At 33.7% G+C, this 27,045-nt stretch overlaps 6 protein-coding genes and 1 pseudogene across 8 annotated transcripts; 2 read left to right on the plus strand and 5 right to left on the minus strand.

Annotated features, from left to right (window-relative positions):
- Window positions 1-75: 75 nt before the first annotated feature.
- On the minus strand, window positions 76-1,815 carry LOC102585564 (uncharacterized). Its single transcript, XM_006363014.2, has 2 exons — window positions 1,198-1,815; window positions 76-1,013 (listed from the first exon to the last, which is right to left on the minus strand). The coding sequence occupies exons 1-2, from the start codon at window positions 1,804-1,806 to the stop codon at window positions 174-176; spliced, it is 1,449 nt and encodes a 482-aa protein (XP_006363076.1). The 5' UTR covers window positions 1,807-1,815; the 3' UTR covers window positions 76-173.
- A 1,294-nt stretch (window positions 1,816-3,109) lies between these two features.
- LOC102585900 (uncharacterized) lies at window positions 3,110-5,010 on the minus strand. The gene is made up of 2 exons (XM_006363015.2): window positions 4,243-5,010; window positions 3,110-4,072 (listed from the first exon to the last, which is right to left on the minus strand). Exons 1-2 carry the CDS (start codon window positions 4,849-4,851, stop codon window positions 3,239-3,241), a joined length of 1,443 nt encoding a protein of 480 aa, XP_006363077.1. The 5' UTR covers window positions 4,852-5,010; the 3' UTR covers window positions 3,110-3,238.
- Window positions 5,011-6,135: 1,125 nt separating this feature from the next.
- Window positions 6,136-8,667, minus strand: LOC102586228 (uncharacterized; annotated as a pseudogene).
- A 2,539-nt stretch (window positions 8,668-11,206) lies between these two features.
- LOC102586783 (uncharacterized) lies at window positions 11,207-13,643 on the minus strand. The gene is made up of 3 exons (XM_006363018.2): window positions 12,888-13,643; window positions 11,567-12,214; window positions 11,207-11,484 (listed from the first exon to the last, which is right to left on the minus strand). The coding sequence occupies exons 1-3, from the start codon at window positions 13,500-13,502 to the stop codon at window positions 11,386-11,388; spliced, it is 1,362 nt and encodes a 453-aa protein (XP_006363080.1). The 5' UTR covers window positions 13,503-13,643; the 3' UTR covers window positions 11,207-11,385.
- A 1,498-nt stretch (window positions 13,644-15,141) lies between these two features.
- On the minus strand, window positions 15,142-17,305 carry LOC102587129 (uncharacterized). The gene is made up of 3 exons (XM_006363019.2): window positions 16,549-17,305; window positions 15,540-16,190; window positions 15,142-15,454 (listed from the first exon to the last, which is right to left on the minus strand). The coding sequence occupies exons 1-3, from the start codon at window positions 17,167-17,169 to the stop codon at window positions 15,356-15,358; spliced, it is 1,371 nt and encodes a 456-aa protein (XP_006363081.1). The 5' UTR covers window positions 17,170-17,305; the 3' UTR covers window positions 15,142-15,355.
- An 858-nt stretch (window positions 17,306-18,163) lies between these two features.
- On the plus strand, window positions 18,164-23,196 carry LOC102587461 (protein SSUH2 homolog). 3 transcript variants are annotated; one of them, XM_006363020.2, is made up of 7 exons: window positions 18,164-18,305; window positions 19,209-19,439; window positions 20,283-20,349; window positions 20,656-20,987; window positions 21,185-21,326; window positions 21,564-21,689; window positions 22,428-23,196. In XM_006363020.2, exons 1-7 carry the CDS (start codon window positions 18,284-18,286, stop codon window positions 22,810-22,812), a joined length of 1,305 nt encoding a protein of 434 aa, XP_006363082.1. In that variant the 5' UTR covers window positions 18,164-18,283; the 3' UTR covers window positions 22,813-23,196. The 3 variants fall into 3 exon arrangements, with proteins under 3 accessions (XP_006363082.1, XP_006363083.1, XP_015158773.1); XM_006363021.2 differs by having other exon boundaries at window positions 19,212-19,439; XM_015303287.1 differs by lacking the exon at window positions 18,164-18,305 and adding an exon at window positions 18,694-18,852 and having other exon boundaries at window positions 19,212-19,439.
- A 1,984-nt stretch (window positions 23,197-25,180) lies between these two features.
- Window positions 25,181-26,571, plus strand: LOC102587993 (arogenate dehydrogenase 2, chloroplastic-like). Its single transcript, XM_006363022.2, has one exon. The coding sequence runs from the start codon at window positions 25,259-25,261 to the stop codon at window positions 26,456-26,458; it is 1,200 nt and encodes a 399-aa protein (XP_006363084.1). The 5' UTR covers window positions 25,181-25,258; the 3' UTR covers window positions 26,459-26,571.
- Window positions 26,572-27,045: the final 474 nt, after the last annotated feature.

A 27,045-nucleotide genomic window follows, 5' to 3' on the forward strand; every position in this document is an offset into this window, starting at 1 on the left:
GAGTGGCTTGCAGCTATGACAACATTAACTTCATGGACCAAATCATCTATTGAGGAAACCTCCAAAACTGGTGAATAATAGAACTACAAAATGATTGATTCATATCTGAAAACACTTGCCTCTCCAACAAGGCTTTGATGTACAGGGAATCAAAAGAGCTATCTATGTGTTTGCTAACCAGCACGACAAATTTTCTTCACGTTACACTGCACATCTTCGTCTATCTGCTTCTTCAACCTGTGATTTAGGCCCTCTGTCAAAGCTGATGATGATGATGTCAAAGAGGCCTTCAGCAAGTTCAATGCTTCCGACTCGCCAATACTGATCATTTGCTCCTCAATATCATTCAGGGGCACGTTTAGTTCACGCAGTAAGCAAATAGTTGACGTAGAAGACAAAGATCTCACTTCCAAATTGTCCATAACGTAGAAAAGGAAGGGTTCCTTGGCAAACCTTTGACATTTGGCAACAAAAGCACCCCTTACAAACTGCCTTATATCGTGCAAGTTATAAATTTCTGATTTTCCTTCAGAAATCTGCAGCAGCTGATACTCAGAATTATGGTAAGGGGCAACACCGGGATTGAGTAATATCATCTTAAGGTTGACACTAGGAATCTCCTCATTCCAGTAAGTATTCTGCTTTGGACGCATATTGAACCATTTCGAATCTAAAGCCTCCACACTTTTATAGAAGTTATCTATGCATCCCAATCCAGAACTCCCTTTTAGAGCATCTTCAATTGATCCTATAGGAATCGTCAAGAAGCCGAAGAGAAAATCAACAAAATCATTGCCTGCTTCTGCACACAAGACCTTGTTTGTGGACTTTCTTACTGTTAGCTTCAGCTCCAATTTCTTGGTGTTATTACTCGTTCCATTTTCAGACGACAAATTTCCAAACTCGGACATCATTTTAGTGTCTACCCTTGCCCTTTTTTGTTTTTGCTTGGGCAGAAACACATCAGACAAAGGAGTTTTTGAGATAAATGAACGAGCAAGTAGACAAATCACCTAAATGGTAGAGAAAAGAATCATATTACTAGCTGCAAATGACAATCTACGAAAATCACCATAAAACATGTAAGAGCAAACATATTATCAGAAAGCATGTTTTTAATATAAAGAGAGTAGAAACATAGAGGCCTCGTAAATAAGTAATAGCTAAATCTCTTGAGCGGATTGTAAAGGATATTACCTCGTTCTTGCCAACTTCTACTTTCATTTCCTTAATCCGATTCATATCATTCAGGCCAACATTAGAAATCATCTGAACAAGAGAACTTGGAGAAGCACACTTGACTTGTAAATCATCAGAGATTAGAAATGACATCCCTCCTTTAAGAAAGACATACTCGTCACAACAAGTAATTTCAACTAAATCTTTCAGAACTGTCTCTTTATTAAACGTCCCATCACATGAGCACTCAACATTCGTGAAATAGCTTTTCTTTGAGCATTCTGAACACTGATAATACTTCTCGGAACCTGAATCATTTACGTCTACTTTCAACCTCATGCAATACTTTGGATAGGGATTTCTTGGACTTAGCAGCATGGTTTTGCAATGTTCTATGAGAAGATATTTCTCACTGAGATTTTCAACACTTCGACGCAAGTGGTTCATACAACCAACATCTCTGCCCTCTGCTTTTCTAATGAGTTGTATTATCGTTCCGAGTGGTAAAGTAAGAAGGCTAAAGAGTATGTCCATAAAATCTGCTTTGGCTTCAGCTGCAACAACTTGTTCTTTCTTTTCATCCACCAAAAGCTTCAAGAAAACCTTAGATTCTTCCTTGTTTTCCATTTTAAAACAGTAAACTGATACATTTTATTCGTAATTAGTCCAGAATCAAAGATAACAAGAGTATAAAGAAGTAAGAACTTGTTCAGATGACACATACTCACGAATATGTTAAGAAATTAAGGAAACATGACACAAGTTTTTCCACACTATTGTATTTGCAAAGATCAATGTTCTTATATGATATTAAATCAACAAATAATTATGCAGGGGATGATTATAATAACATAAACAAGCATTCCAGATTCATTAATATTAGTAAAAGAACATCCTAATACCGTCATTAAGCCAACATTTAGGGGTCGTTTGGTTGGGAACTAGTTATCCCATAATTAACTATCCTGGGATAACTTATCCCACCATGTATATGAGATAACTTATCTCATCAGTATGCTATAAATGGTGGGATAAGTTATCCCAAACATGTCAACCAAACAAGACATCTAAATTTTATCCCAGGACTATTTGTTCTTATCCCTCACACCAAACTTAGTACTAACTAGTTAGAGTCCGCCATATGAATCATCACTGATTATGTTACTCTATTTAAACACATCTCATTGTAATCAATATCATTCACAACAATTCCAAAACTACTAGAGTACATTCAGATAGCTACAATTCATCAACTTATACAAGTCAAGAGGTTCAATTGAATTGAAAAATTAATTCGACTCAAATATTCAAATCCCATAGTTTTGTTACATTATACAGGAATAGCATATGATTATAATTTTTAGGGATAAAAATTAAATCATATAGTATAAGAGAAATGGGAGTTGATCAAAGGAAGAAAAAGAAGTGAAAAATACCTTTTCATGGAGATTGGATTTGTTCTTTTTTAGGGTTTCTTCTTAATATTAATGGCAGAGTCTCCCGCTCAAATGCTCCTCTGAATTTCCCGCTAATTGCTCATGTCTCAGAAATCAGAATATTATAAATTGAATTTAGTGATGAAAGTTTCAATATAAATTAAAATTGTATTTAAAAATTGGAAAACCCTCAATTTTTAATTTTATTAAAATATTCCTATTTAAGTTATATTTCATGTTTAAATTATGGCGGAAAAAAACTTTTTTTAACGTGGTTACAAATTAAACATCACTCCTTAGTAAGCCATCCCATGTAAATTCATGTTGGTTTTGTTATATTGACGATACTATAATTTAATTTTATGCAATTATAATGTTAATTAAGAATATTTTTCACATTATAAAGTCATTTGGAAGTAATAATATACGCTAAATTTATCGATATGGACTAATCATCTTTTGAGGAAACCTCAAAAACTGGTGAAATAATAAACTACAAATGATTGATCAATATCTAATTCAATCTGAAAACACTCAACTTTGAACCAAGGCTTTGATGTACATGGAACCAAGTTTTGAGGCAAAACACAAAAAGCTAGACATGAGAGTTATCTATGTGTTTGCTAACCAGCGCAACAAAGTTTCTTCGCGTTACATTTCACATCTTCATCTACCTGCTTCTTCAACTTTTGATTTAGGCCCTCTGTCAAAGCTGATGATGATGATGTCAAAGAGGCCTTTAGCAAGTTCAATGCTTCCAACTCGCCAACACTGATCGTTTGCTCTTCAACATCATTGATGGGCACATTTAGTTCTTGGAGTAAGCAAATAGTTGATGAAGAAGACAGAGGTCTCACTTCCAAATGGTCCATAATGTAGAAAAGGGAAGGTTCCTTTGTAAACTTTTCGAACTTTTCAACATAAGCACCTCTTACATATTGCCTTATATCATACAAGCTATGAATTTCTGATCTTCTTTCAGAAATCTGCAGCAGCTGATACTCAGATTTATGGTGAGGGGCAACACCGGGATTGAGTAATATCGTCTTAACATTTTTCTCATGTGTGTAACTGTTCCTATTTGAAGGCGTATTGAACCATTTCAAATCTACTGCCTCCACACTTTTATAGAAGTTATCTATGCATCCCAATCCCGAATTCCCTTTTAGAACATCTTCAATTGATCCTATAGGAATCGTCAAGAAGTTGAAGAGAAAATCAATAAAATCATTGCTTGCTTCGGCACATAAGACCTTGTTTGTAGACTTTCTCACTGTTAGCTTCAGCTCCAATTTCATGGTGTTATTGCTTGTTCTGTTTTCAGAAATGGACGGCAAATTTCCAAACTCGGTTACTGTGGTAGTGCCTACTCTATCTCTTTTTTTATTTTGCTTGGGCAGAAACACATCAGACAAGGGAGTCTTTGAGATAAATGAACGAGCAAGTAGATGAATCACCTAAATGGTCAAGAAAAGAATCATATTACTAGCTGCAAATGACAATCTACGAAATTCACAATAAAACATGTAAAGGCAAACATAACAACGGAAAGCATGTTTTTTCATATTAAGAGCGTAGAAACATAGAGGCCTTGTAAATCTCTTAAACAGATGGTAAAAGACATTACCTCATCCTTGCCAACTTCTATATGCATCTCCTTAATCTGATTCAAATTACTTAGGCCAACACTAGAAAGCATCTGAACAAGAGAACTTGGAGAAGCAGACTTGACTTGTAAATCGTCAGAGATTAGAAATGATATCCCTTCTTTAAGAAAGACATACTCATCACGACAAGTATTTTCAACTAAATCTTTCAGAAATGTCTCTTTATTAAATTGCCCATAACACGGGCAATCAACATTCATGAAATAGCTTTTGTTTGGGCAAGATGGACATTGATAATACTTCTCGGAGCCTGAATCATTTACGTCAACTTTCAACCTCATGCAATACTTTGGATAGGGATTTCTTGGATTTAGCAACATGGTTTTGCAATGATCTAAGAACATGTCATCTTCCTCACTAAGGTTTTCAACACTTTGGTACAAGTTGTTCATACAACCAACAACTCCATCCTTCGCTTTAATGAGTCGTATTATTGTTCCCATTGGTAAAGTGAGAAGGCTAACAAGTATGTCCATAAAATCTATTCCTGATTCAGCTGCAACAACTTGATCCTTACTTTCATCCACCAGAAGCTTCAAGAGAAACTTAGGTTCTTGCTTGTTTTCCATTTTAAAGCAATTAACTGGTGATCCGTGTTACGAGTAATTAGTCCAGAACCAAGATAACATGAATAAAATAATTTTCTGGCTTTCAGTTGAAACAAAAAGATGAAATTAACACGAACATAACACAAATTATTTCAAGCCATTATATTTGCAAAGATGCTTCTAAAATATATTAAATCAACAAATCACTACGCAAAGGGATGATTATAAGGACATAAACACGCATTCCAGATTCATTATATACCTAAAGGAACATCCTAATACCACAAAAATTAAATGACAACATCAATGGTAAACACATACCCGAGGTATAATCCCACAAGTAGAATCTAAAAAGGATAGAGTGTACACAGACCTTACACCTATTGAGGTATAGAGGTTAATTTTGATAGACTCTTAGGCTCAAGTATTCCCAAAACATTAATCCAGTACCAATAAATCAATAATGTGATTGAACTATATTACGTTTCGATTTTGAACAACCCTAGTTCTAGTACTCCTCTACATATTCCAACTTAAATACAAAGAACTGGCATAATAAGAAAAAAAAAAGAAGAGAAAATTACCAGGTCGATTTCTTCTTCAATGAACACTGATGAAATCTACTCAGATATTCTATAACTTAGGGTTTTTTACTCTCTTTTTCCCGCTCAAATGGTCTTATTTCCCTGCTAATTGGTGATTTCCCACAAAGACGTACTCACTCCGTTTTAATTTATTTGACATATTTTGATATGACATGAAAAAAAAAATGAAAAAAATATTCTTTTTTAATTTTGCGGTTTTAAATATGATAGGTGAAAATTGAAATTAAAGAATTGTTAAAATAAAAATAAAAAGAGGTAGTATTTTTTCATAGACTAAAAAGAAAAATAGACCAAACAAATTAAAAGGAGATCCCATTTGAAATGCCTCCACTCAGCGCGGAGCTACCTCTCATGAAAGGAGCTCAATTAGATTTCTTTCATTGAAAAATTATACTGCACAAATAGGGTAACATAATATTTTTATGCATTGTGTGATCCTCTTAATCTAGGAAATTTGTTAGGGGTCATTTGGTAGCTAATCTAGAAGTTATGCAGGTATTAAATCTTGCATAAGTAATACAATTTTGATAGTTAAATATGAAGTAAATTATTCATGTGTGAATTTAATAATGTGTTTGGTTTGTTATTTAGAAATCCGCATAACTAATACATGTATAAGTCACAATAAAATTGAAATAATTAATACATGAATAACAATCGCTGCATAACAAATATAAGTGCATACATAGTTTCATTCATAACTAAAATTAAAGAAGACCATGTAAATAAGAAGACATGCCCATCATCAAATTAAGTCACCCCAAAACTGGGCTTCATTGAAACAAGTGTTTAAAGGAGTCCAGGCCTGTGTTAACAGAAAAACCCAACCAGCTATTTCTCCCTCATGCTTATAGAGAAAAGCTATGTGCTATTTATATTGCAGAACCTTAACACTACAGTTTGTCCCTTTGGGACATCTAATAAAATTGGAACGATACAGAGAAGATTAGCATGGCCATTGCGCAAGGATGACACGCACAAATCGAGAAATGGTCCAAATTTTTTTGCCAAAATACAAACTTCACATAAGCAAGTGAGTGCACAATACAAATCTCACCAACCTCTAAAAGGAGTACAGGAAACCAAAGTTTTGAGACTTAACATAAGAAGCTAGGCAAGTGAGTGTAAAATACAATGACAACTTGACAAGTACTGCAAAAGGTTATAACATGTATTTGCTAACCAGCACGACAAAGTTTCTTCGCATTAGACTTCACATCTTCTTCAACATGTGGTTTAGGCCCGCTGTCAATGCTGATGATGTAGATGTTAAAGAGGCCTTCAGCAAGCTCAATGCTTCCAACTCGCCAACACTGATCATTTGCTCTTCAATATCATGCAGAGGAACATTTAGTTCTTGGAGTAAGCAAATAGTTGATGTAGAAGACAATGGTCTCACTTCTAAATTGTCCATAACATAGAAAAGGGAGGGTTCCTTTGCAAACTTTTCAAACTCACTACGATTACTACCTACGGATTGCCTTGGATCATGAAAGTAAGGTTCAAACCCTTCTTTTAATCTGCAGCAGAAGATTCTTGGATTTATGGTTAGGGCCAATACCAGGCTTGAGTAATATCATCTTAAGATTCTCCTCATGTCTGTGAATATTCATATTTGGAGGCGGCGTATTGAACCATTTTGAATCAAAATTCTCCACACTTTTGTACAAGTTATCTATGCATCCCAATCCAGAATTCCCTTTTAGAACATCTTCAATTGATCCTAGAGGAATCGTCAAGAAATTGAAGAGAGAATCAACAAAATCATTGCCTGATTCGGCACACAAGATCATGTTTGTAGACTTTCTTACTGTTAGCTTCAGCTCCAATTTCTTGGTGTTATTCCTGGTTCCATTTTCAGAAATGGACGATCCAGACTCGGACATTGTGATAGTGTCTACTCTTGCCCTTTTTTGTTTTTGCTTGGGCAGAAACACATCAGACAAGGGAGTCTTTGAGATCAATGAACTCACAAGTAGATGAATCACCTAAATGGTCGAGAAAAGGATTGTGTTATTAGCTGCAAATGACAATATACGAAGAATCACAACAAAGCATGTAGAACATACAAGCAACCACATAAAGATACAATTTTTATATCAAGAATTCGGATGGTAAAGGATCATATTACCTCATTTTTGCCAATTTCTGCATGCATCTCCTCGATATGATTCATAGCACTCAGGCCAACATTCGAAAGCATCTGAACAAGTGAGCTTGGAGAAGCAACCTTGACTTGTAAGCCGTCAGAGATCAGAAATGTTATCCCTCCTTTAAGAAAGACATACTCATCGCAACAAGTATTTTCAGCTGAATCTTTCAGAAACGTCTCTTTGTTATATTTCCCATTACATTTGCACTCAACATTCATGTATTAGCTGTTGTATCGACAATCTGAACACTTGTAATACTTAGACCCTGAATCATCTAAGTTCACTTTTAACTTCATGCAATATTTTGGATATGGATTTATCGGATTCAGTAACAAGTTTTTCCAATGTTCTATGTACAGATCTTCCTCATCGAGATTTTCAACACGTTGGTACAAGTTATTCATACAACCAACAGTTCCAGCCTCTGCTTTAACGAGTCGTATTATTGTTCCCATTGGTAAAGTCAGAAGGCTAACAAGTATGTCCATAAAATCTACACCGGATTCAGCTGCAACAACTTGATCCTTGTTTTTATCCAACAAAAGCTTCAATAGAATCTTAGATTCTTTCTTCTTAACCATTTTGAGGTAGCAAATGCCTAGCTGATCCAGGTTAGAACGACGATAAAAGGAAGTAAGCAATGTTCAAATGACACGAACATGGAAGCAGAACACGACACAAGTTTTAGCACACTATTGTATATGCAAATATGTTTATGCATTCTATTAAAAAGAACAAGCAATTATCCAAGGGATGATTATAATTACATAAACATGCATTCCAGATTCCATAAATACTACAATAACATCCCAATACTTATTCCCTTTCAATTTATGTGTATTAGCTTAAATAGACTCAATCACTCAAAGGTTAATACAAAAAGAAGACTATTGAATCTTATGATCTTAAACTAAAGATTGTAGAATATATCAAAATGCCTTTTGAATCTTGTAATCTTAAATATGTCATGAGATGTTACAATTAAACAATCACTCCCTCCGTTTCAAAAACAATGATCTATTTTCTTTTTTAGTCTATTTAAAAAAAATGACTCAGCTTTACACATGATGTGTTAAAACCACCAGATTAAAGGGATATTTTGATACATTTGATATAACTTTAAACTCTATGTTAAATCAAACTACATTATTCTTTGTAAAACGGAAAAAATACTAGATTGACATTCCATTTTAAACAAACTAAAAAGAGAGCTAGGAAAATAAATTTAAACATATATAAGACGCTACTTCTTCCGTTAAAAGTAGGTAAAACACAAATTCCATAAATAACATTTCATATTGATTATTTCGTGTTTATCCTTCAACACACTTTATCTTCGTCTCCACCTCATAGCCCCAAGCCACATAACCTCTACCCCATGCATGTTGGGTTCGAAAGGGTGATTAGGACATCATGCGGAAGCTTACAATTGCAATCAAGACGATGATAGATTAGATGACAAATAAAGTGATAACTAAAACATAATATTATTAATATAGAAAACTAAATTTAAAAGAAAAATATTATAACTGTTGAGAGATTAAATCTCCTATAAACAAAACTCACTAAACAACTACATTGTGGATTCTATTGTGTTATGCTATGAGAATAGGGATCTCCAAAACTTTTCCTCTAAGGAAATAATAAACCAAATATGGAAGAAAATTATATTTTCCTTTTCAGAAAAAGTTCAAGCATTTTTGGTAATACTTTGACTTTTCTTTAAGGAAAAAAAATAAACTTCAATTAAGGAAAGAAAATCAGGGCAAAACCCTAACAATGCATTCATCTCTCGCAGTATTTGTCTAACTTTCAGATCAAACACAAAAAAAAATGTTGCTAAAGAAGAAGAAATACCTTTGTTTGGGCTCCTTTTTATACTAAAGTTTCCATCCTAACTAGCTAGACAAGTGAGTGTTTTTAGCAGCAGTACTCTGTCTACAGATTTTCTTCTCCAAGGTTTTCAACACTTTAATACAAGTTGTTCATACAACCAACAACTCTGTCATCTACTTTAACGAGTCGTATTATCGTTCCCAGTGGTAGAGTGGGAAGGCTATAGATTTTGACCAAATATAAAGAGTTGGAGAAAAAAAGGGCATAAAACGCTTTCATGGAATGCGATTTATGTATAAGTTTCAATCACTTTCTATTTATTGTTCAAATTACTTTATTACCCTTTTCGTTTAATTTTATTAGTTCAATATATTTAAAATATATTTATTACTTTTATTATATCAAGAAAAAATAATTATTTTTTACATTTTATACTCAATATTAATTGCTTGTTTTTTTTTTAAGAATCTTCATATCTCAATTGATTAACTATCTAAAATTTAACTTTATCAGTAAATGTTCGATTCTCCAGATTTTAATCCCCTTCTCTATTTTTCTTTTCTCAACCCACAATTTTTTTTTGTCTTTTAAAAAAAGGTTATGGCGTTGAAAACTTGAAAACCCCTTCTTAGATGCCTAAATAGAAATAGCTGAGAAAGAAAGGCGTAAAACGCATTTGGCGGATGTGATTTATGTATAAATTTTTGTCTCTTCCTATTTATTGTTGAAGTTACTTTATTACCCCTTCCGTTTAATTTGATTTGTCCACTATTTTTAAAATTTATTTATTTATTTTATTTATTACTTTTATCATATCAAGAAAATATAATTATTTTTTTCCATTTTATACTCAACATTAATTGCTTTTTTTTTTTTGAGAATCTTCGTATTTCAGTTGATTAGCTATCTAATGTTTAATTTTATCGGTGAATGTTCGATTCTCCAGATTGTTAATCCCTCCCTTATTTTAGTCACTTTCATAACGAGGGTATATTAGTTCTAAATAACAAAGTTGAAGGGTATATCAGACCCTTTTCCCTTGAAAATTCAATTTACTTAGACGAATAACACAAAGATCAAAATCGAAATAAGATATTAACTCATAGATCAAAACAACTATTTCCCCTTTTCTTTGTTAAAAATGAACATAGCCTTTTCATATTTATGACTAAAGATAAGGATAAAAATAAAATATTAATTATATTTTACTTTTTTCAAAATATAATTAAATGAATATGTCCCTACAGTTGTAAATATTAGTAAATATGTCCCTACAGTTGTAATTGAAAACAGTGTAGTTAATAAGACATATAGTGACATTAAAGTAAGGCATTTCTTAATGAAGAAGGAGAGGTTAAGAATAAAATTAAAGGGCCAAAAGACAAAAGAGAAAGGTAAAGTATTTTCCTAAACACCTTTATTTACTTTAATGTCCACCCAAAGTAATTATTATTGGAAGTGTTAATTTCTCCATTTTGAGTTTGAAACTATAGAAGAAAATGACAAATAATATGTGATCGTTTTAGATTCAAACCACATGTCATGATCTGATTCGTCCTTTTCGCCAATGGTTTTTCCCCATACCCCAACATTATTTGTTCCAAAGTCATAATCTTTAGGTTGTTACTTGTTACAAAGAAAACTCATTCCTACTTCATCAAATATAATATTTGCATCACAATAAACAACTTTATAAGATCACTCAAGTTGTTAGCTTTACTAGCTAATTTCACCTCATTTAACTAAGAAATCTGAATGAATTAGCAGGGTAATAAAAACATGTCCAGAAGGCAATACAAACGAAATTTATCATAAATTGACTAGTTTTATACGCGCTGTTAGCTTATAACCACAGCCATTTTACATGATCAGGACACACAACCAGCAATATAAAAACAAATATTATAACATAGTATTTGGTATAGCCACAAGCCAAAGTGGCTTTTGTAGTTTGTAGTATTTTAGTCTTTCTCTTCTTTCTGTGTATTCAAGAATGAGCTCAAGGCAAATGTTAAAGCAGATGATGATCCGGTTAAAGCCGCCTGCAGCAAGCACAGCGCCTGTCATAGAAATCATGGTGTTATTTTTTTCGTTACAATTTAAAGCAATGCAATTAGTTTTTAGGTTGAGTCAAGAAATTACCTCTGCCTTACCAATGGAGATCACTTGCTCTTCAATGTCAAAAAAAGTTACATTTAGTTCTTTGAGAATGCCAAAAGTTGATGTAGAACACATAGGTTTGACTTCTAAATCATCCGAAACGATAAACAAAGAAGGTGACATTGTGAATCTGCCAAATTCACTTGTGCCACCACTTACATCCCTTGGATCTATAAGTTGACGATCTGGAAGTTCCACTAAAATTGGAAGCAACTCATTCTCGCATTTATGTTTTGGTGCAACACCAGGGTTGAGTAATCTGTTTTGGTAAGAAGAAAAAGAAAACCATTGTGACTCCAAATCCGTTACACTTTTATACAAGTTGTCTATGCATCCTAGTCCAGAAATCCCGTTTAGAGCTTTGATCACTGATCCAATAGGAAAAGTAAGGAAACTGAATAGAAAATCAACAAATGAATCCTTTGCTTCAGCATACAATATCTTGTTTCTAGAATTGCTTAATACTAGCTTCAGGTTTATTTTACTGGAGTCTACGGTTTGCAGGTCAGGGAACAGTTGAGAAATTCTTGGCTCAGTCATGATGTTGTTGTCAACTATAGCTTGCTTGTTCATAAACACCTCAGTTAAAGGAGATTTTGAGATCAATGAACAAGCGAGCAGTCTTAATATCTGGACAAAGAAAACGAAGAAAATGCACGTGAGATAACATCAAAAAGAGGAAAAGAAAATTCCCAATAGCATTAGATGTTGCAATTTATTCTTCCCCTTTCTATAACATCAAACTGTTTTCTCATACCTTACCCTTCATCTGAAGGTGCTGTCACTATCATTTGATTCGGATATCTTTTAAATCAAAATTTTGCAATATGCATGCCTGTTGTTTTCAAATCGGTGGTACATATAATAATACAGAAAACACTCATTCTTAAACTGACATACCATGTTTCCACATTCTGCTGATCTAACTTTTCCAATTTTATCATTTGCGGCTAGATGGAACAAGTACACCATTGGCTATGTGAATCTTTATTGACTATGTTGCTCCATTAAACTTCATTTTAGTCCACTAACATATAATCTTTGATATGACTATACATACGACTACTAGAATTCATATAAATCCTTTGCTTTCATTGCATCCTATTTTTCTCTAGGTATACATGAATTCAGAGTTGATTTCTATAACTCAACTTAAAAGGAAGGTAAGACGGACAAATCAAAACGGAAGGTATTGTTACTCATTATTAGTTTAGTGATCATATGAGAAATCAACATCATGGATTCATTACTCTAGATTGCTTATTGAAAATATAGCAAAAATAGCAAAAAGCAAGATCCTTACCTCCTCCTTGCCAACTTCCACAAACATCTCCTTTATCTGGTTCATGTGATTGTAGCCAAGATCAGAAAACAATTGCACAAGAGAAATTGGAGAACCAGGTAATACTCTTAAGTCATCACTTATTATAAACTTTATCCCTCCCCTCACAAAAACACCTGAATAATCATTTGTTGGATTTTTAATCTCTGAAAATATCTCCATAGTTGTCTTCCCTCCACAATTACATTTAACATTAACGAACCAGCACTTGTTATAACATTTAGAGCATTCGAAGTACTTGTTGGAAACAGAATCATCTATCTTCACTTTCAACTTGAAACAATCTTCAATACATGGATTTCTTGGATTTAAAAGTATTGACTTGCAATTTTCTGTGCAAAGATGGTTAACGCTAAGATTTTCAACACTTTTGTATAAATTGTTCATACAAGTAGAAATCTTTGGCATTGGCTGGTTGTTGTTGGTTAGTCTGATTATTGTTCCAATTGGAAAAGTGAGGAAACTGAATAATATATCCACAAAATCCTTGTTGGCTTCAGCAGCAATAACTCTGTTGTTCTTTTCATCTATCAAAAGCTTTAGGGGAACTCTGCATTCTTGATCATTAGCAGCCATTTGAATAGTTTGGTTAGTCTTTCTTTCTTTTTGATTGAACAAAATGTTTTAACTTAGGTATGGGAGTGAAAGGTTTGTAGGAATATAAAAAGGTGTGTTTCTTATATCATAAGGAAAGAGTTTGATGCTAATTCAGGTTTACTTGGCTTTTCATTTTCATTTTAGAATATTAACTACTTTGAGTTAATTAAGACTGATGGTGACATCAAAGTAAGGCATTTCTAAAGAAGAAGGAGAGGTTAAGGATAAAAGTTAAAGAGACAAAAGAGAAAAGAATCCAATGACTAATTTATTTACTTTAAAGATTAGATATGTCCATTAAAGGTAAAGTATTTATTTACTTTAATGTCCACTTAAAGGAATCATTCAAAGTGCCAATTTCTCCCTTCTTTGGTTTGATGTTAGCGTGACTCAATCAACAGTTGACTCTGCGTTACAGTTTTGATGTACGGGGGAGTGAGGGCAGGTTTTGAGGTTAAACACAAGAAGCTAGTCAAGTGAGTGTAAATACAATAAAAATACTGGCAAAAGTTATACTCCACTAGTGTTTGCTAACCAGCCTGAGAATATCTTAAGTTAGACTTCACATCTTCAACATGTGATTTAGGCCCACTGTCAAAGCTGATAATGATGACATTAAAGAGACCTTCAGCAAGCTTAATGCTTCTGACTCGCCAACGCTGATCACTTGTTCTCCAACATCATATAAAAGGGATAGTGCCTTAGCAAATTTCCCGAACTTCTGAGGGTGTTTATTCTTTAGAGGTACAGGTTCCATTGGGTCAAAGAAGTGAACTTCTGCATTTTCAGATTTATGGTAAAGCACAATATGATTCTCAACAGTACTTCCATTACCGTTGCTAGTTGGATACGTATTGAACCATTTTGAATATAAAGCCTCCACACTTTTGTACAAGTTATCTATGGATCCCAAACCACAACTCCCTTTTAGAGCATCTTCAAGATGTTGAAGAGAAAATCAATGAATTCATTGCCGGCCTCTGCACACAAGACCATGTTTGTAGACTTTCTTACTGTTAGCTTCACCTCTAATTTCTTTGTGTTAAGACTTGTTCCATTTTCCGGAATGGATGACAAATTTCCAAACTCAGTCATTGGGATGGTGTCGAATCTTGTTTTTTTATTTTATTTTATTCCGGTAGTATTAGAGTGGGTAAAAATCTCACATTGGTTGGGGAATGGACTTGTGGTCTCCTTATGGACTTGGGCAAACCTCTTCTCAAGAGCTAGCTTTTGGGGTTGAGTTAGACCCAGATGCCATATATTTACATGGTATCAGAGTCAGAGTCAGGTCCATCCGTGTTTGGGCTCCCGGTCCACGCTCCAATTGGGTGTTAAGAATAGAACCAGGGGACAAGGGTGTTTATCGAAAAAAATTGTCATTTTGATTAACAGTAAAAATTTGTAAAGAGGGGTTAAAGAAAGGTTGGTTAAGGTAGATCAAACTCATTTCTTTTCGCCTAATAAGAGGACATTATTTGTTCCTCTAGTATAGTACCAAAGTCATAATCTTTAGGTTGTTATTTGTTAAAAAGAAGGCTCATTCCTACTTCATCAAATATATTTGTAGCATCACAAAAACTTTGCTAGCTTTACAGGCTAATTTTACCTCATTTAATTAGGAGATCTGAATAAACTTGCAGTGCAATAAAAAATTGTCCATAAGGCAATACAAACTGAATTTATCATAAATTGACTAGTTTTATACGGGCTGTTAGCTTACCACAGCTATATTCCTTTATCAGGACTCACAACCAGAAATATAAAAACAAATATTAGAACATATTTTGGTATAGCCACCAAGCCAAGTTGCTTTTGTAGTTTGTAGCATTTTAGTCTACCTCTTCTCTCTGTGTTTTCAAGAATGAGCTCAAGGCAAGAGTTAAAGCAGATGATGATCCGATTAAAGCCGCCTGTAGCAAGCACTGCGCCTGTCATAGAAATCATGGTGTTATTTTTTTTTTCGTTACAATTTAAAGCAATGTAATTAGTTTTTAGGTTGAGCCAAGAAATTACCTCAGCCTTACCAAAAGAGATCACTTTCTCTTCAATGTCAAACAAGGGTACATTTAGTTCTTTGAGTAAACCAAAACTTGATGTTGAACACATAGGTTTGACTTCCAAATCATCCGAAACGATAAACAAAGAAGGTGACTTTGTGAATCTGCCAAATTCACTTCTGCCACCACTTATGTCCCTTGGATCTATAAGTCTATTATGATCTGGAAGTTCGACAAAAAATGGAAGCAACTCATTCTGGCATTTATGTTTTGGTGCAACACCAGGGTTGAGTAATCTGTTTTGGTAAGAAGAAAAAGAAAACCATTGTGACCCCAAATCCATTACACTTTTATACAAGTTGTCTATGCATCCTAGTCCAGAAATCCCTTTTAGAGTTGTGATTACTGATCCAATAGGAAAAGTGAGGAAACTGAACAGAAAATCGACAAATGAATCCTCTGCTTCAGCATACAGTATCTTGTTTCTAGACTTGCTTAATATTAGCTTCATGTTTATTTCTCTGGAGAATACGGTTCGCAGCTCAGCAAACACTTGAGAAATTCTTGGCTCAGTCATGATGTTGTTGTCAACTATAGCTTGCTTGTTTATAAACACCTCAGTTAAGGGAGATTTTGAGATCAATGAACAAATGAGCAGTCTTAATATCTGGACAAAGAAAAATGACGAAAATGAATGTAAGATAACATCAAAAAGTGGAAGAGTGACTTCTCAACACATAACCTGACTTGCAATTTATTTCCTGAATCGAACTCCTCTATAGTTTTTCCCCTTTCTATAACATGAAACTGATTTCTCATACCTTCGTATTCAAAGATTGTCCAAGTACATATAAGCATACCACCAGTTTCACCAATCAATGTGGAACTTTAACCCACTCTAACAAAAACAAAATGAGTACTCACTAGCTCTAGTCGAATGAGCATATGAGAAATCAACACCATGAATTCATTACTCAAGACTACTTATTGAAATAAAGCAATAACAGAAAAAAAAAGATCCTTACCTCCTCCTTGCCAACTTCCACAAACATCTCCCTTATGTGATTCATGTGATTGTAGCCAAGATCAGAAAACAACTGCACAAGAGAAATTGGAGAACCAGGCAATACTCTTAAGTCATCACTTATTATAAACTCTATTCCTCCCTTTATAAAAACACCTAAATAATCATTTGTTGGATTTCCAACATCTGAAAATATCTCTTTAGATGTCTTCCCTTCACAATTACATTTAACATTAACTAACCAGCTCTTGTTTGAGCAATTGTCATTAGAGCATTTGAAGTACTTGTTGGAAACAGAATCATCTATCTTCACTTTCAACTTTAAACAATCTTCAATGCATGGATTTCTTGGATTTAAAAGTATTGACTTGCAATTTTCTGTGTAAAGACGGTTAACACTAAGATTTTCAACACTTTTGTATAAATTGTTCATACAAGTAGGAATCTTTGGCATTGACTGGTTGTTGTTGGTTAGTCTGATGATTGTTCCAATTGGAAAAGTGAGGAAACTGAATAATATATCCACAAAATCCTTGTTGGCTTCAGCAGCAATAACTCTTTTGTTCTTGTCATCTATCAAAAGCTTTAGGGGAACTCTAGATTCTTGATCATTAGCAGCCATCTTGAATTTTGGGAGCTAAAAAGTTTTTTTGATTGAACAAAATGTTTTAACTTAGGAATGGGAGTGAACGGTTTGTAGGAATATAAAAAGGTGTGTTTCTTATGATATAAGGAAAGAGTTTGATGCTTTTCATTTTCATTTTCATTTATTTCGTCAGTTCATTTTACTTGTCATATTTTATTTTGCACACCTCTTAAAAAGAAATATTAAGACAGCAAAGTAAGGCATTTCTTAATGAAGAAGGAGAGGTAAAGGATAAAAGTTAAAGAGACAAAAGAGAAAAGAGAAGAATCCAATGCATAATTAGACCATAGAAATATTAGGGAAAAGACTAGATATGTCCATTAAAGGTAAATTATTTATTTGAGCATGTTATGTTATGAGACCATGTTTTATTCTAAGTAAAAGTTTTAGAGAGGCGTATCCATTACATATTCACGAAATTCATCATCTCCAAAGTAATAGGCATTGGAGCAAAATATCATGACTTTGTCACAACAATAGTGGAACCTGATTCACTATTTGTGTTCGAGTCGATATATTGCGTGTGTAAATACGGTTATACAATATATATTTTTCTTATCTTATTTTTCTTTTTCTTATTTTTTTTTATATATATTATTATACAAAGTTATACATCATTAATATACGTGTACTACACATGTGAAGTTTTAAACTATTTTAGGTGCTTTTTTTTACCTTTTCTCAAACAATTTATATATAAATTGCGGAGATGAAGATCACAAATTCCTAATTAATGACAAAAAGATTTTTTTTTCTTATTAGAAATGGACTATTGTGTTTAGGCTAAAAATCTACAATGTAAATTTTGAGTTATAATTTTACAATATAGATCAAGTCTAAATTGACATTTACCAAGTCTTTCACATATGAAATTGGCTAAATCCCCACAGCCTTGTGCCAGCAATGCTCTAGACCCCACACCCACAGCAAATGGCGTGTGACAGGATAAATCTCCTACATATCTTACAGTATGACTATCAACTTTCTTCTTCATTAAGGCACAAATTGGTTTATATATCATGTGGATGGTGGGGTTATGTTAAAATCCACTATTTGAACTGTGATCTGAGTCTTAAATTTGTTAGGAGCAATGGAGCAGCCACTGTTGATAGGTTAGTCATTTTTTCCCATCATCATTAAAGCTTAAAGCTTGAATCTTTTATGTCAGTTTTTGTACCCTTTTCTTGATTTAACAATTTTCCAATTTTATGTAGCTAAATTGCTTAAAGATTGAATCTTTACTGTTGATTTGTATATCCTTTTGTTGCTTTTACCCTTATGCATAGCCTAGTTGCTTAAAGCTTGAACCTTTTCTGTCAATTTTTTTGCCCCTTTTCTTGGTCTTCCCTTTTTGCATATCTTGTATTCTGAAGCTTGAATCTTTTTATGAATTTTCTATACCCTTTAATTGCTTTTCCCATTTTTGCACAGAATCATTGCTTGAAGCTTGAATCTTTTCTCTAATATATTATACCTTTTTATTACTAGTTGAATTTTGTATAAATGGTTCAAGCTGTAGAAATAGCCTCTTGTGTAGAAATATAGGGTATGGCTGCATATAGAGCCTTGTAGTCTGGCCTTTCCTGGATCCTGCACATCGCGGGAGCTTTAGTGCATCGTGCCGCCTTTTTTTCATTGCTTGAAACTTGAATCTTTTCAGTGAGTTCTTTAACCCTCTTCTTGTTTTTCCCTTTATCTTTTCTCTAAAAATCCTGTACCCTTTTATTACTAGTTCAATTTTTCCCAAATGGTTCAAGCCGTAGAAATAGCCTCTTGCAGAACTAATGCTGTGTATAGACCCTTGTGCTCTGGATCTTTCTGGAACTCACATGCTTTAGTGCACAGTGTTGCCTTTTTTCATTGCTTAAAGCTTGAATCTTTTCTGTTTAACCCACTTCTTGCTTTGCCCTTTTTGCATAACTTAATTGCTTTAAGTGGGAATCTTTTTTTCAATTCTTTCTAGCTTTTTACCTTTTTGCATAGCTTAATTTTGTGTTCATGTGACTTCCAAAAAGCAGGGGAAGTAGCTAGCAAAACAGGTCAAAGAGGGAGTGGGAAATGGGGTTCTTATGAGTATGTGGGAAGGGCGGGCTCTGTGATTCCCACGACTTCCTTAGCTGGATCAGAAGTCAGCGTTGATGAGATTCGGTCTGCTGCTTCTATGTCAGTTCCTTACTCTCCTTCTCTCCATGCCCCCTTGATCAGCTCTCCTCAATCCCAATCCCAGTCCCAGCCACAGTTTTATGGTAAGTTCCCAACTAACTCATCAATTCATACCGGCTTATTCTATGTTGAGTTCTATATACTACATCCATTTTATATCATATGGTAGTGTTTGACTGTACACAATTTTTTTAATAAAGAAAGAGAACTTTTGACATATGGAAAGTACTCTTAGAGCTAGTAGTAGAGCAGTATGCCAATAAGGTTGAAATAAGAAGTTTAAAATTAAAGAATTTCCATATATAGAAAGGTGTTGTTATTTTTGGAACACAATTAGAAGGAATATGTAACATATAAAATGAAATAGATGGAGTAACTCTTTTATTTTGCTGAGCAAAAACGGTCCTTAAACGTTGCTTTTAGCTTGGCGCTATTACAATTTTACTTGATTTATCAATGTACAACACTCTTAAATTGTTTTCTAGCTTAGGGACTTTTCGATTGATTAAACATACCCAACTTATTTGGGACTGAGGCATAGTTGTTGTTGTTGTTGTTTGTACAAACCCATACCCATATGGTGCTTCCTTATTCATGGTTGCCTGTTGGTTAGTAGTTAATACCAGAAATGTCTGGCCTTATGATTTGCATTAAGTTTCACCGCCATGGTTCTTGTGAATTTTCTGAATACACTAAAGCTATCTGTTTAAATTTTTATCTGATTTTGGCTGATGATAGGATGTTGGTACCTTTTACTTGCCTTGTGTTTTTCATTGGTAAAGCTCATAACTGTGATTAGATCACTTGCATGGCGCAAGTGGTTTCTTTGCTCTAGAGTATGCATATGACTCCCCTGCAGTATTGGCACTATGTCTTATTTGTAACATTGTGTTTTAGAAAATAAATGATATTACCTTTTGTTGCAGAGCAAGGGATTGTTTATCAGGGTGGGTACTACGGAGATGCAAGTGGAACTACTGGTGATCTACGGAGGTAATTACACCGCATTCTTCTTAGCACTGGTCTTTCTTGGGTTACATAGGCTATATTGAGCTTTTGAACTTATTACCCGTTAATGGCTGCACTAATTTCCTCTTCTGCTACTTCAGGACATCAATTGATGTTCTGAAACAAGTAATGAGAAATACAAGGAATTATAATATTTGAGTTAAAATATGAAGATGATTTCCAATATGTTTCTTGATAGTTACTGTAGTTTTATGCATGCGTGTTCATATTTTATTCTTTTTTGTCTCCTTGATTTTTCTTTATGGTTTTTGCAACTAAATTTTTCGGCAGGCAAGTGCTAGATGAGGTAGAAGTACGAGAGTTGCTTATAGATCATGTTGGCCATCGCTGCTGTTGGGGAAGTCGTCCAGCTCGGACCTGGAAGATTCATGCAATTGAAGACTGCAATGTCTATGTGGGAACTCTGGAAACTTTCACGGAAGAGAGAGATACAGTTGTAGAGAAGGAGCTGTACTCCGGTGGTAGCATTGAAGGAAAGGACAAGGGGCCTGAAACAGGAATATGGGAGCTGGATTTAAGGTCTGAGTTTCCTGTATTATTTGTACCTTACAAGGAATCGAGACTGAGAATTCCTCATTCAGAAACGATTGAGAAATGTTCAGGTAATAGACATGGTTCGTGGGATAGTCATTTTGCATTTGTTAATAGAATAACAAAATAATCACTTAAAAGAAGTATATAATAAAATGTACTTGATTCTTTCAGGTCACCCTCTATTTCTTGTGTTACTATTGTACTGTCTATCTAATCTTTAACATTTTTCCTTCCGTGATTTTTGCTTATGTTATTTGCTTCACAGGTTGTGATGGTCGAGGCAATACAGTTTGTCCTACTTGCAATGCAGATCAAGATTCAGGGTTCTACAAGGAGGGTCAAATGACTCAGTGTACGACTTGCTATGGAAGGGGTCTGATTGCTCATAAGGATGGATCTGATACAATGTGAGCTTTTGACTGAGAGTTAACTGTTGCACAAGTTTTTGGCGTTTTATGATCTAGTTTATTCTTTTTGGCTTGATTAAATATAGATGAAACTCTTATACTATTTCACATCTAAAATTTCCTTCTCTTTCATGGTTTCTGTTGGTAGCATTTCTGGTAACAAATGCAAATCCTTGTGGTGTCCAACTGTTGTAAGCGATTTACTGAAAGCATTTTATTTTTTTTCCTCTTTTGCAGATGCCTGAATTGTAAAGGTAATGGAAAACTTCCTTGTGCGACTTGTGAATCTCGTGGCCTCATCAAATGTCAAACATGCCAAGGTGGTGGTTCTCTTTTGACACGGAAAGTAGCTGTTGTTAGATGGTAATTCATCTTTACTTTTGACTTATATTACTCAAATCTTTACTGAAAATTAAAATCAAGGAAATCATGATGCTGTCAACTGACGTCTTACTCGTACAAATTACCTAGTCTTTTGATATTAACAAATCCTGTGTAAATAAGCTAATTTGGCCGTCTTAGGCAGAAATGCACTAATCAATCAGTGTAAACTACTGAAACATTTAAGAGAAGTTTTGTGGTTTTGGGTCGTGATTAATTAGGAATTCTGTATTTCTTGTGTTGGCCTCGTTCATACCCTGCTTCTTGTCTAGAGAAAATAAAAACAATTGCCGGGCAGAATACCCACATGAACTGATACCCATTGCAATTAGAATACAGACCCCAAATGTAATCCTTTTGTGGCATCATAATAGTCCAGTCCAGAACTGCTATCTGTAAACTACTTGTCTAGTTTGACGTAACTGTATGCCATGAAACATGAATGACAGACTTCGGTCATCGTTATAGCAAACAGTATCTCATCCATATGATTTGAGGTATCGTGTAGTATTTTTGGTGTTTATGCAGAGCGATGGATTATATAAGACGTAAATGTACTCTTTGTCCATCTAGTTTTTACCAACATGGCCGAAGTATTCACTACCTATACACTTTGGTTAAAGTATACACTACCTTTACACTGTGTACATATTTTGTAAACTAGATGAATGGGCTATAATTTCCCCTTAGTATAATGTGCAAATTGACTTATTTTCTTAGGAGGACACGTTCAACCCGGAAAGTTAATGCTACAAGCGGAGCAGCTTCTGTTCCAGACGACGTGTTTCACAGAGCAAAGGGAGTTCAGTTGTGCAATAACCAAGCTTACCAGTGCACACCAGCCTACTTTGCTGATTCGTATTTCCTTAACAAGTTCTCTTCTGAAGTAATTGCAGAGAGACCTTCTATACCTACTACTGCAAGGATGATATGTGAGCGCCATACTATCTCAGTTGTCCCGGTGACTCGCGTGACCATGACTGATCGTAACCGCTCCTTCAGCTTCTATATTATTGGAAATGACAGAGAGGTTTATATGAAAGACTACTATCCTTCTAGGTTTTGTTGGGGCCTTTGCCCTTGCCTGGAATGGTTGAAGTTATAATTCAAAAACTGGATTTGTTGTTGTCATCATTGGTCTGAGTTTGTCCCAAGTGTTCAAGGGGAATAATATGCTCTATGCTTTGCACTATTCCCAAAAAAGTAAAGAAAAAGTTGTTTTCCTATCAATAATGTCATAATCGGGAAATCCTAGTAGCTCATTTCGTTTGGTTGGCTATAAGCTTTCATCCCGTTGGTGATCATTGGTTGGTTGGCTACCTTTCATTACGTTGGTGATCATTGGTTGGCTGGTTACCTGAACTTTAATGTCGTTCTTCATAAGTTGGTCGATTGACTACTTGAACTTTCATCTCATTGCTTAAGGTTCGATTTTTCACCTTGTAATCCTCTTTCCTATTACCCTTTGTAGCTATCCTATTTTATTTTATTTTAAAAAAAATAAAATAATGTCATAATTCTTTTCAATTTTTCTTAATGGAGAAAGTATTAAACCCCTTGTGCTGGAAGCGTCTACAAATATTATATCTTTACAATAATCAACATTTGTTTTATTATATAATCAGCATGTTGATAACGAGCTTATAGCTAATACAACAAATAAGATCTGTAAAGCCAACTTTTATGTAATTAGTTGTTAGTTATTTGATTTATAAAAAAAAATCTTGACAGGTGTATTTTTGTATTAATAAATTAATTTAATATGTACAAATATATATTCAAATTCAATTATTATAACTTAAAATCATTATTATAATATTCAGAATTCAAATAATTGATATTCTAACTTCGTCTCTGTGTTATAAGATCATATTCACTATTTTAGTTGGACGTTGGACCAACTGATTCTATCAACTGCAATTTCATTTCATGGATTCAAAGAACCTTTTAGAAGTCAAATCCTTTTATACGAGAGTTGTGGTGGAGTGGCAAGTGGTATTTTATTTTTAACGAGAGGTCTCGGGTTCTAGACCTCGTGAATATGTAGTCGCCTTTGTTAGGGAGCACTTTACTCCCCAATGTGAGACTTTGCGGCGCAAATCCGAAATTAGTCGGGCTCCAATATGGATACATAATACCGGATGAAAAATAAAATAAAAATCTCTTCAAAAAAGAATTTCCTCCCAAGGGAGAAAAAATTACTACTATTATGTGTAATTTTATAAGTGAGGTCTGGGAGGGTGGTGTGTACGCAACCTTATCCTATCTTGTGAAGATAAATATGTTATCTTCGATAGACCTTTACAGAAAAAGAGTGGAAAGGAAATTTAGTAGTGAAGCAGTTATAGTAAAACATAATGGAGAAGTTAGAAAATAACATATTATTAAAAATGAAGAATAAGACAATATATAGAAGATTAATAAAAGAGAAACTAGACAAAACACGACTACCTACTAACCTTCTGCTCTAATCATCAACCTCCATATCCATCTATCTAAAATCATGTCCTCGATAAATTACAAATATATCATGTCCTATTGATCACTTTTTTTTCAATCTTTCTTCACTCTACCTCACCTCCGAAAAAAGAATTACATTACCTACACATATTATCAAATCACAAAGCTACCAAACTTGGTCACAACTCACATGTTACTTAATAAAAACATGAAATGGTGCACTAATTATACAAGCCCCACATAAATTAAATATGTGACTATTCATAGGTTTTGGAACTTGCTAGGAATATTACACGAAAGTGTCACTTGCAAATAATAAAATTAAGCAGCCCTGCAACTTGACAACTTCACGTGTTAATAATACTTCCTCCGTCTAATATTAAACAGGCATCTTACTAAAAATATATGTTCATATTATTTGATTTATTAAATCAAAAATTAATTATTATTTTTTTATTTTACTCCTACATTAATATGACCTTTGAAAGTTAAAACAAATTTTGAAGATTCAAAATTTCATTTTTCAAGAGGCTACTTAATATGAACAAAGAACAAAATAGTAAAATTGATCAATTTATTGATAAATTTTTAATTATCATGTAAGATAAAAAAATAATCATCTAATATAAGACGGAGTAACTAATAATCTTTTTGCTATACCTAAACTTACAAAGCAAACAAAATCATTGAAACTCTACAGCCTTAGGTTGACTGTTGACCAAGATTTGCAAAGTCAAGAAAGTCTTCATCAAAATAAATATATAATTCAATTCAAGACAAATTATCTTACAAGTACCTTGAATATAGTTCCAATATTTATTCTTTTAAATATAAATATTCACTTTTGTTGAATAATTATTACTTACATTCACTATTTTTTTTATTTAGTTTGTTTTATCACCTTTCTCTCCACCTTATGTAAGCAATTAACAAATATCCCTATATATACCCTTAAGCTATTCATCTTACTTCTTGCATTACACCAATTTTCTCTCTTTCTTTCTTTGTGTCTTTAGTCTAAAATTATTTCTTTTATTCTCTCTTATTTAGGAAAAAAATAAGAGAAAGAAAAATAAATTTCACATCAAACCATGTTTTCCCTTTCATCTATACAATCTAACAATATTCAATCTCAATCATCTTCATCGCTACTCTTCATTCATCATAACCAGCACCACCACTATGGTTTTCATCATTCAACTATTTCAACTCGATTTCACCACCGCCTACTCTCCCCCCTCCGTGCCCAAAATAGTGACTTAACTACGTCCACCAACAATAACAACTATATCTCAGTTCCAGGTCTTGATGACAATCTAACCAGACTTGACAAATTTTCAAAATCATTGAGTCTTTTGAATATCGAAGAAAATACATCATTAAATCCCCTCTTATGTTCCAATAACAAACTCAAAATAGCTATCATAGGCTTTGGCAACTTTGGACAATTCATTGCCAAATCCTTCATTAAACAAGGACATATTGTATTAGCTCATTCACGTACTGATTATTCCCTCATAGCACAATCCCTTGATGTCCACTTCTTTCAAGATCCCAATGACTTATGTGAACAACATCCTGACATTATATTATTTTGCACATCCATTAATTCACTCGAAAAAGTCATTCATTCCCTTCCCATCCAAAAGCTTAAACGTAACACACTTTTCGTAGACGTATTATCAGTCAAAGAATTCCCAAGAAACATTTTCCTTCAATCACTACCACAAGAATTTGATATTTTGTGTACTCATCCTATGTTTGGTCCAACAAGTGGTAAAGACAATTGGAAAGGACTACCATTTATGTATGACAAAGTTAGAATTGGTCAAGAAGAGTCAAGAATTAAAAGAGTCAACAATTTTATCAACATTTTTGTAAAAGAAGGTTGTAGAATGGTTGAAATGAGTTGTAGTGAACATGACAAGTATGCTGCTGGCTCACAATTTATTACACATACTATAGGAAGAATGTTGCAAAAACTTGGGACACAAACAACTCCTATAAACACAAAAGGATATGAAAGTTTGTTGAATTTGATGGAGAATACAACTAGTGATAGTTTTGATTTATATTGTGGTTTATTTATGTATAACAATAATTCAATGGAGGTGTTAGAGAGATTAGATGCAGCATTGGATAGTTTGAAAAGGGAATTATTTGGACAAGTTCTTGAAAAATTGGAGAAAAGAGTGGAAAAGGGAAGTAGGTTAGCTTTGCCTACTCCTAATTTTAGTAAGAAAATTGAAAAATTGCAAGTTGAGAGGAAGGAACTAGAGGCACTTTCTTGATACTAGTTGTTGATTTGTGTAATAATTTTTTTTTTCCAAAAAAACAACAAAAGATTTGTCATTTTGTATAATAAGAGTTTATATTATGTTCAAATGACATAATTTCTTTTTTAGTCTGTTCTGCAAAAGAATTTTATCTCTCTATAATTAGAAATAATTTAATTTTTTTAAAAAAATTACCATTTATAAAATGATTTATAGCAATATATAAACACCTAAAATTTCTTTTAGATCAGTTTTTTTTTTGAAACGTCGATCTTCGGAGTTTTTTTTTATATTTAATTTTTAATTACTTAATTATAAATGCAATATCCAGAGGTTGGTATCTTTTTGGCAAAAACTTGCCCAGGGAGGAAACTAAATTTCTTGAAAAATGAGAAAAATGATTTCGCTTATGAAAGTATAGAAAATAAATTGCATAGGTGACATTTCAAGCTTATTGTCTCCTCTCCATCCACCCAATCCCTCCAACCCGCACCTCTCCCACCCCTTGCCACCTCTGAACCTCTGCTCTGCATCTCATTCCACCAAGGCCGACTCAACAACATTGGTGGCCTAAAGCGAAGCTCGCCCTAATATTTTTTATT

The sequence above is a fragment of the Solanum tuberosum genome, unplaced genomic scaffold, assembly GCF_000226075.1.
Source record: "Solanum tuberosum cultivar DM 1-3 516 R44 unplaced genomic scaffold, SolTub_3.0 scf00409, whole genome shotgun sequence".
NCBI classification, from domain to species: Eukaryota; Viridiplantae; Streptophyta; class Magnoliopsida; order Solanales; family Solanaceae; genus Solanum; species Solanum tuberosum.

Bases quoted from the DNA above. Each gene is read 5' to 3' on its own strand.
- LOC102585564 (XM_006363014.2), bottom strand. From the start codon at position 1,806: ATGGAAAACAAGGAAGAATCTAAGGTTTTCTTGAAGCTTTTGGTGGAT. The intron at 1,014-1,197 runs GTAATATCCTTT...TCTACCATTTAG, and splicing joins TAGAAGTTGGCAAGAACGAG to GTGATTTGTCTACTTGCTCG.
- LOC102585900 (XM_006363015.2), bottom strand. From the start codon at position 4,851: ATGGAAAACAAGCAAGAACCTAAGTTTCTCTTGAAGCTTCTGGTGGAT. The intron at 4,073-4,242 runs GTAATGTCTTTT...TTGACCATTTAG, and splicing joins TAGAAGTTGGCAAGGATGAG to GTGATTCATCTACTTGCTCG.
- LOC102586783 (XM_006363018.2), bottom strand. From the start codon at position 13,502: ATGGCTGCTAATGATCAAGAATGCAGAGTTCCCCTAAAGCTTTTGATA. The intron at 12,215-12,887 runs GTAAGGATCTTG...TTCTTTGTCCAG, and splicing joins TGGAAGTTGGCAAGGAGGAG to ATATTAAGACTGCTCGCTTG. The intron at 11,485-11,566 runs GTAATTTCTTGA...TTTCTATGACAG, and splicing joins TCTCCATTGGTAAGGCAGAG to GCGCTGTGCTTGCTGCAGGC.
- LOC102587129 (XM_006363019.2), bottom strand. From the start codon at position 17,169: ATGGCTGCTAATGATCAAGAATCTAGAGTTCCCCTAAAGCTTTTGATA. The intron at 16,191-16,548 runs GTAAGGATCTTT...TTCTTTGTCCAG, and splicing joins TGGAAGTTGGCAAGGAGGAG to ATATTAAGACTGCTCATTTG. The intron at 15,455-15,539 runs GTAATTTCTTGG...TTTCTATGACAG, and splicing joins TCTCTTTTGGTAAGGCTGAG to GCGCAGTGCTTGCTACAGGC.
- LOC102587461 (XM_006363020.2), top strand. From the start codon at position 18,284: ATGGAGCAGCCACTGTTGATAG. The intron at 20,350-20,655 runs GTAATTACACCG...ATTTTTCGGCAG, and splicing joins ACTACTGGTGATCTACGGAG to GCAAGTGCTAGATGAGGTAG. The intron at 20,988-21,184 runs GTAATAGACATG...TTTGCTTCACAG, and splicing joins AACGATTGAGAAATGTTCAG to GTTGTGATGGTCGAGGCAAT.
- LOC102587993 (XM_006363022.2), top strand. From the start codon at position 25,259: ATGTTTTCCCTTTCATCTATACAATCTAACAATATTCAATCTCAATCA.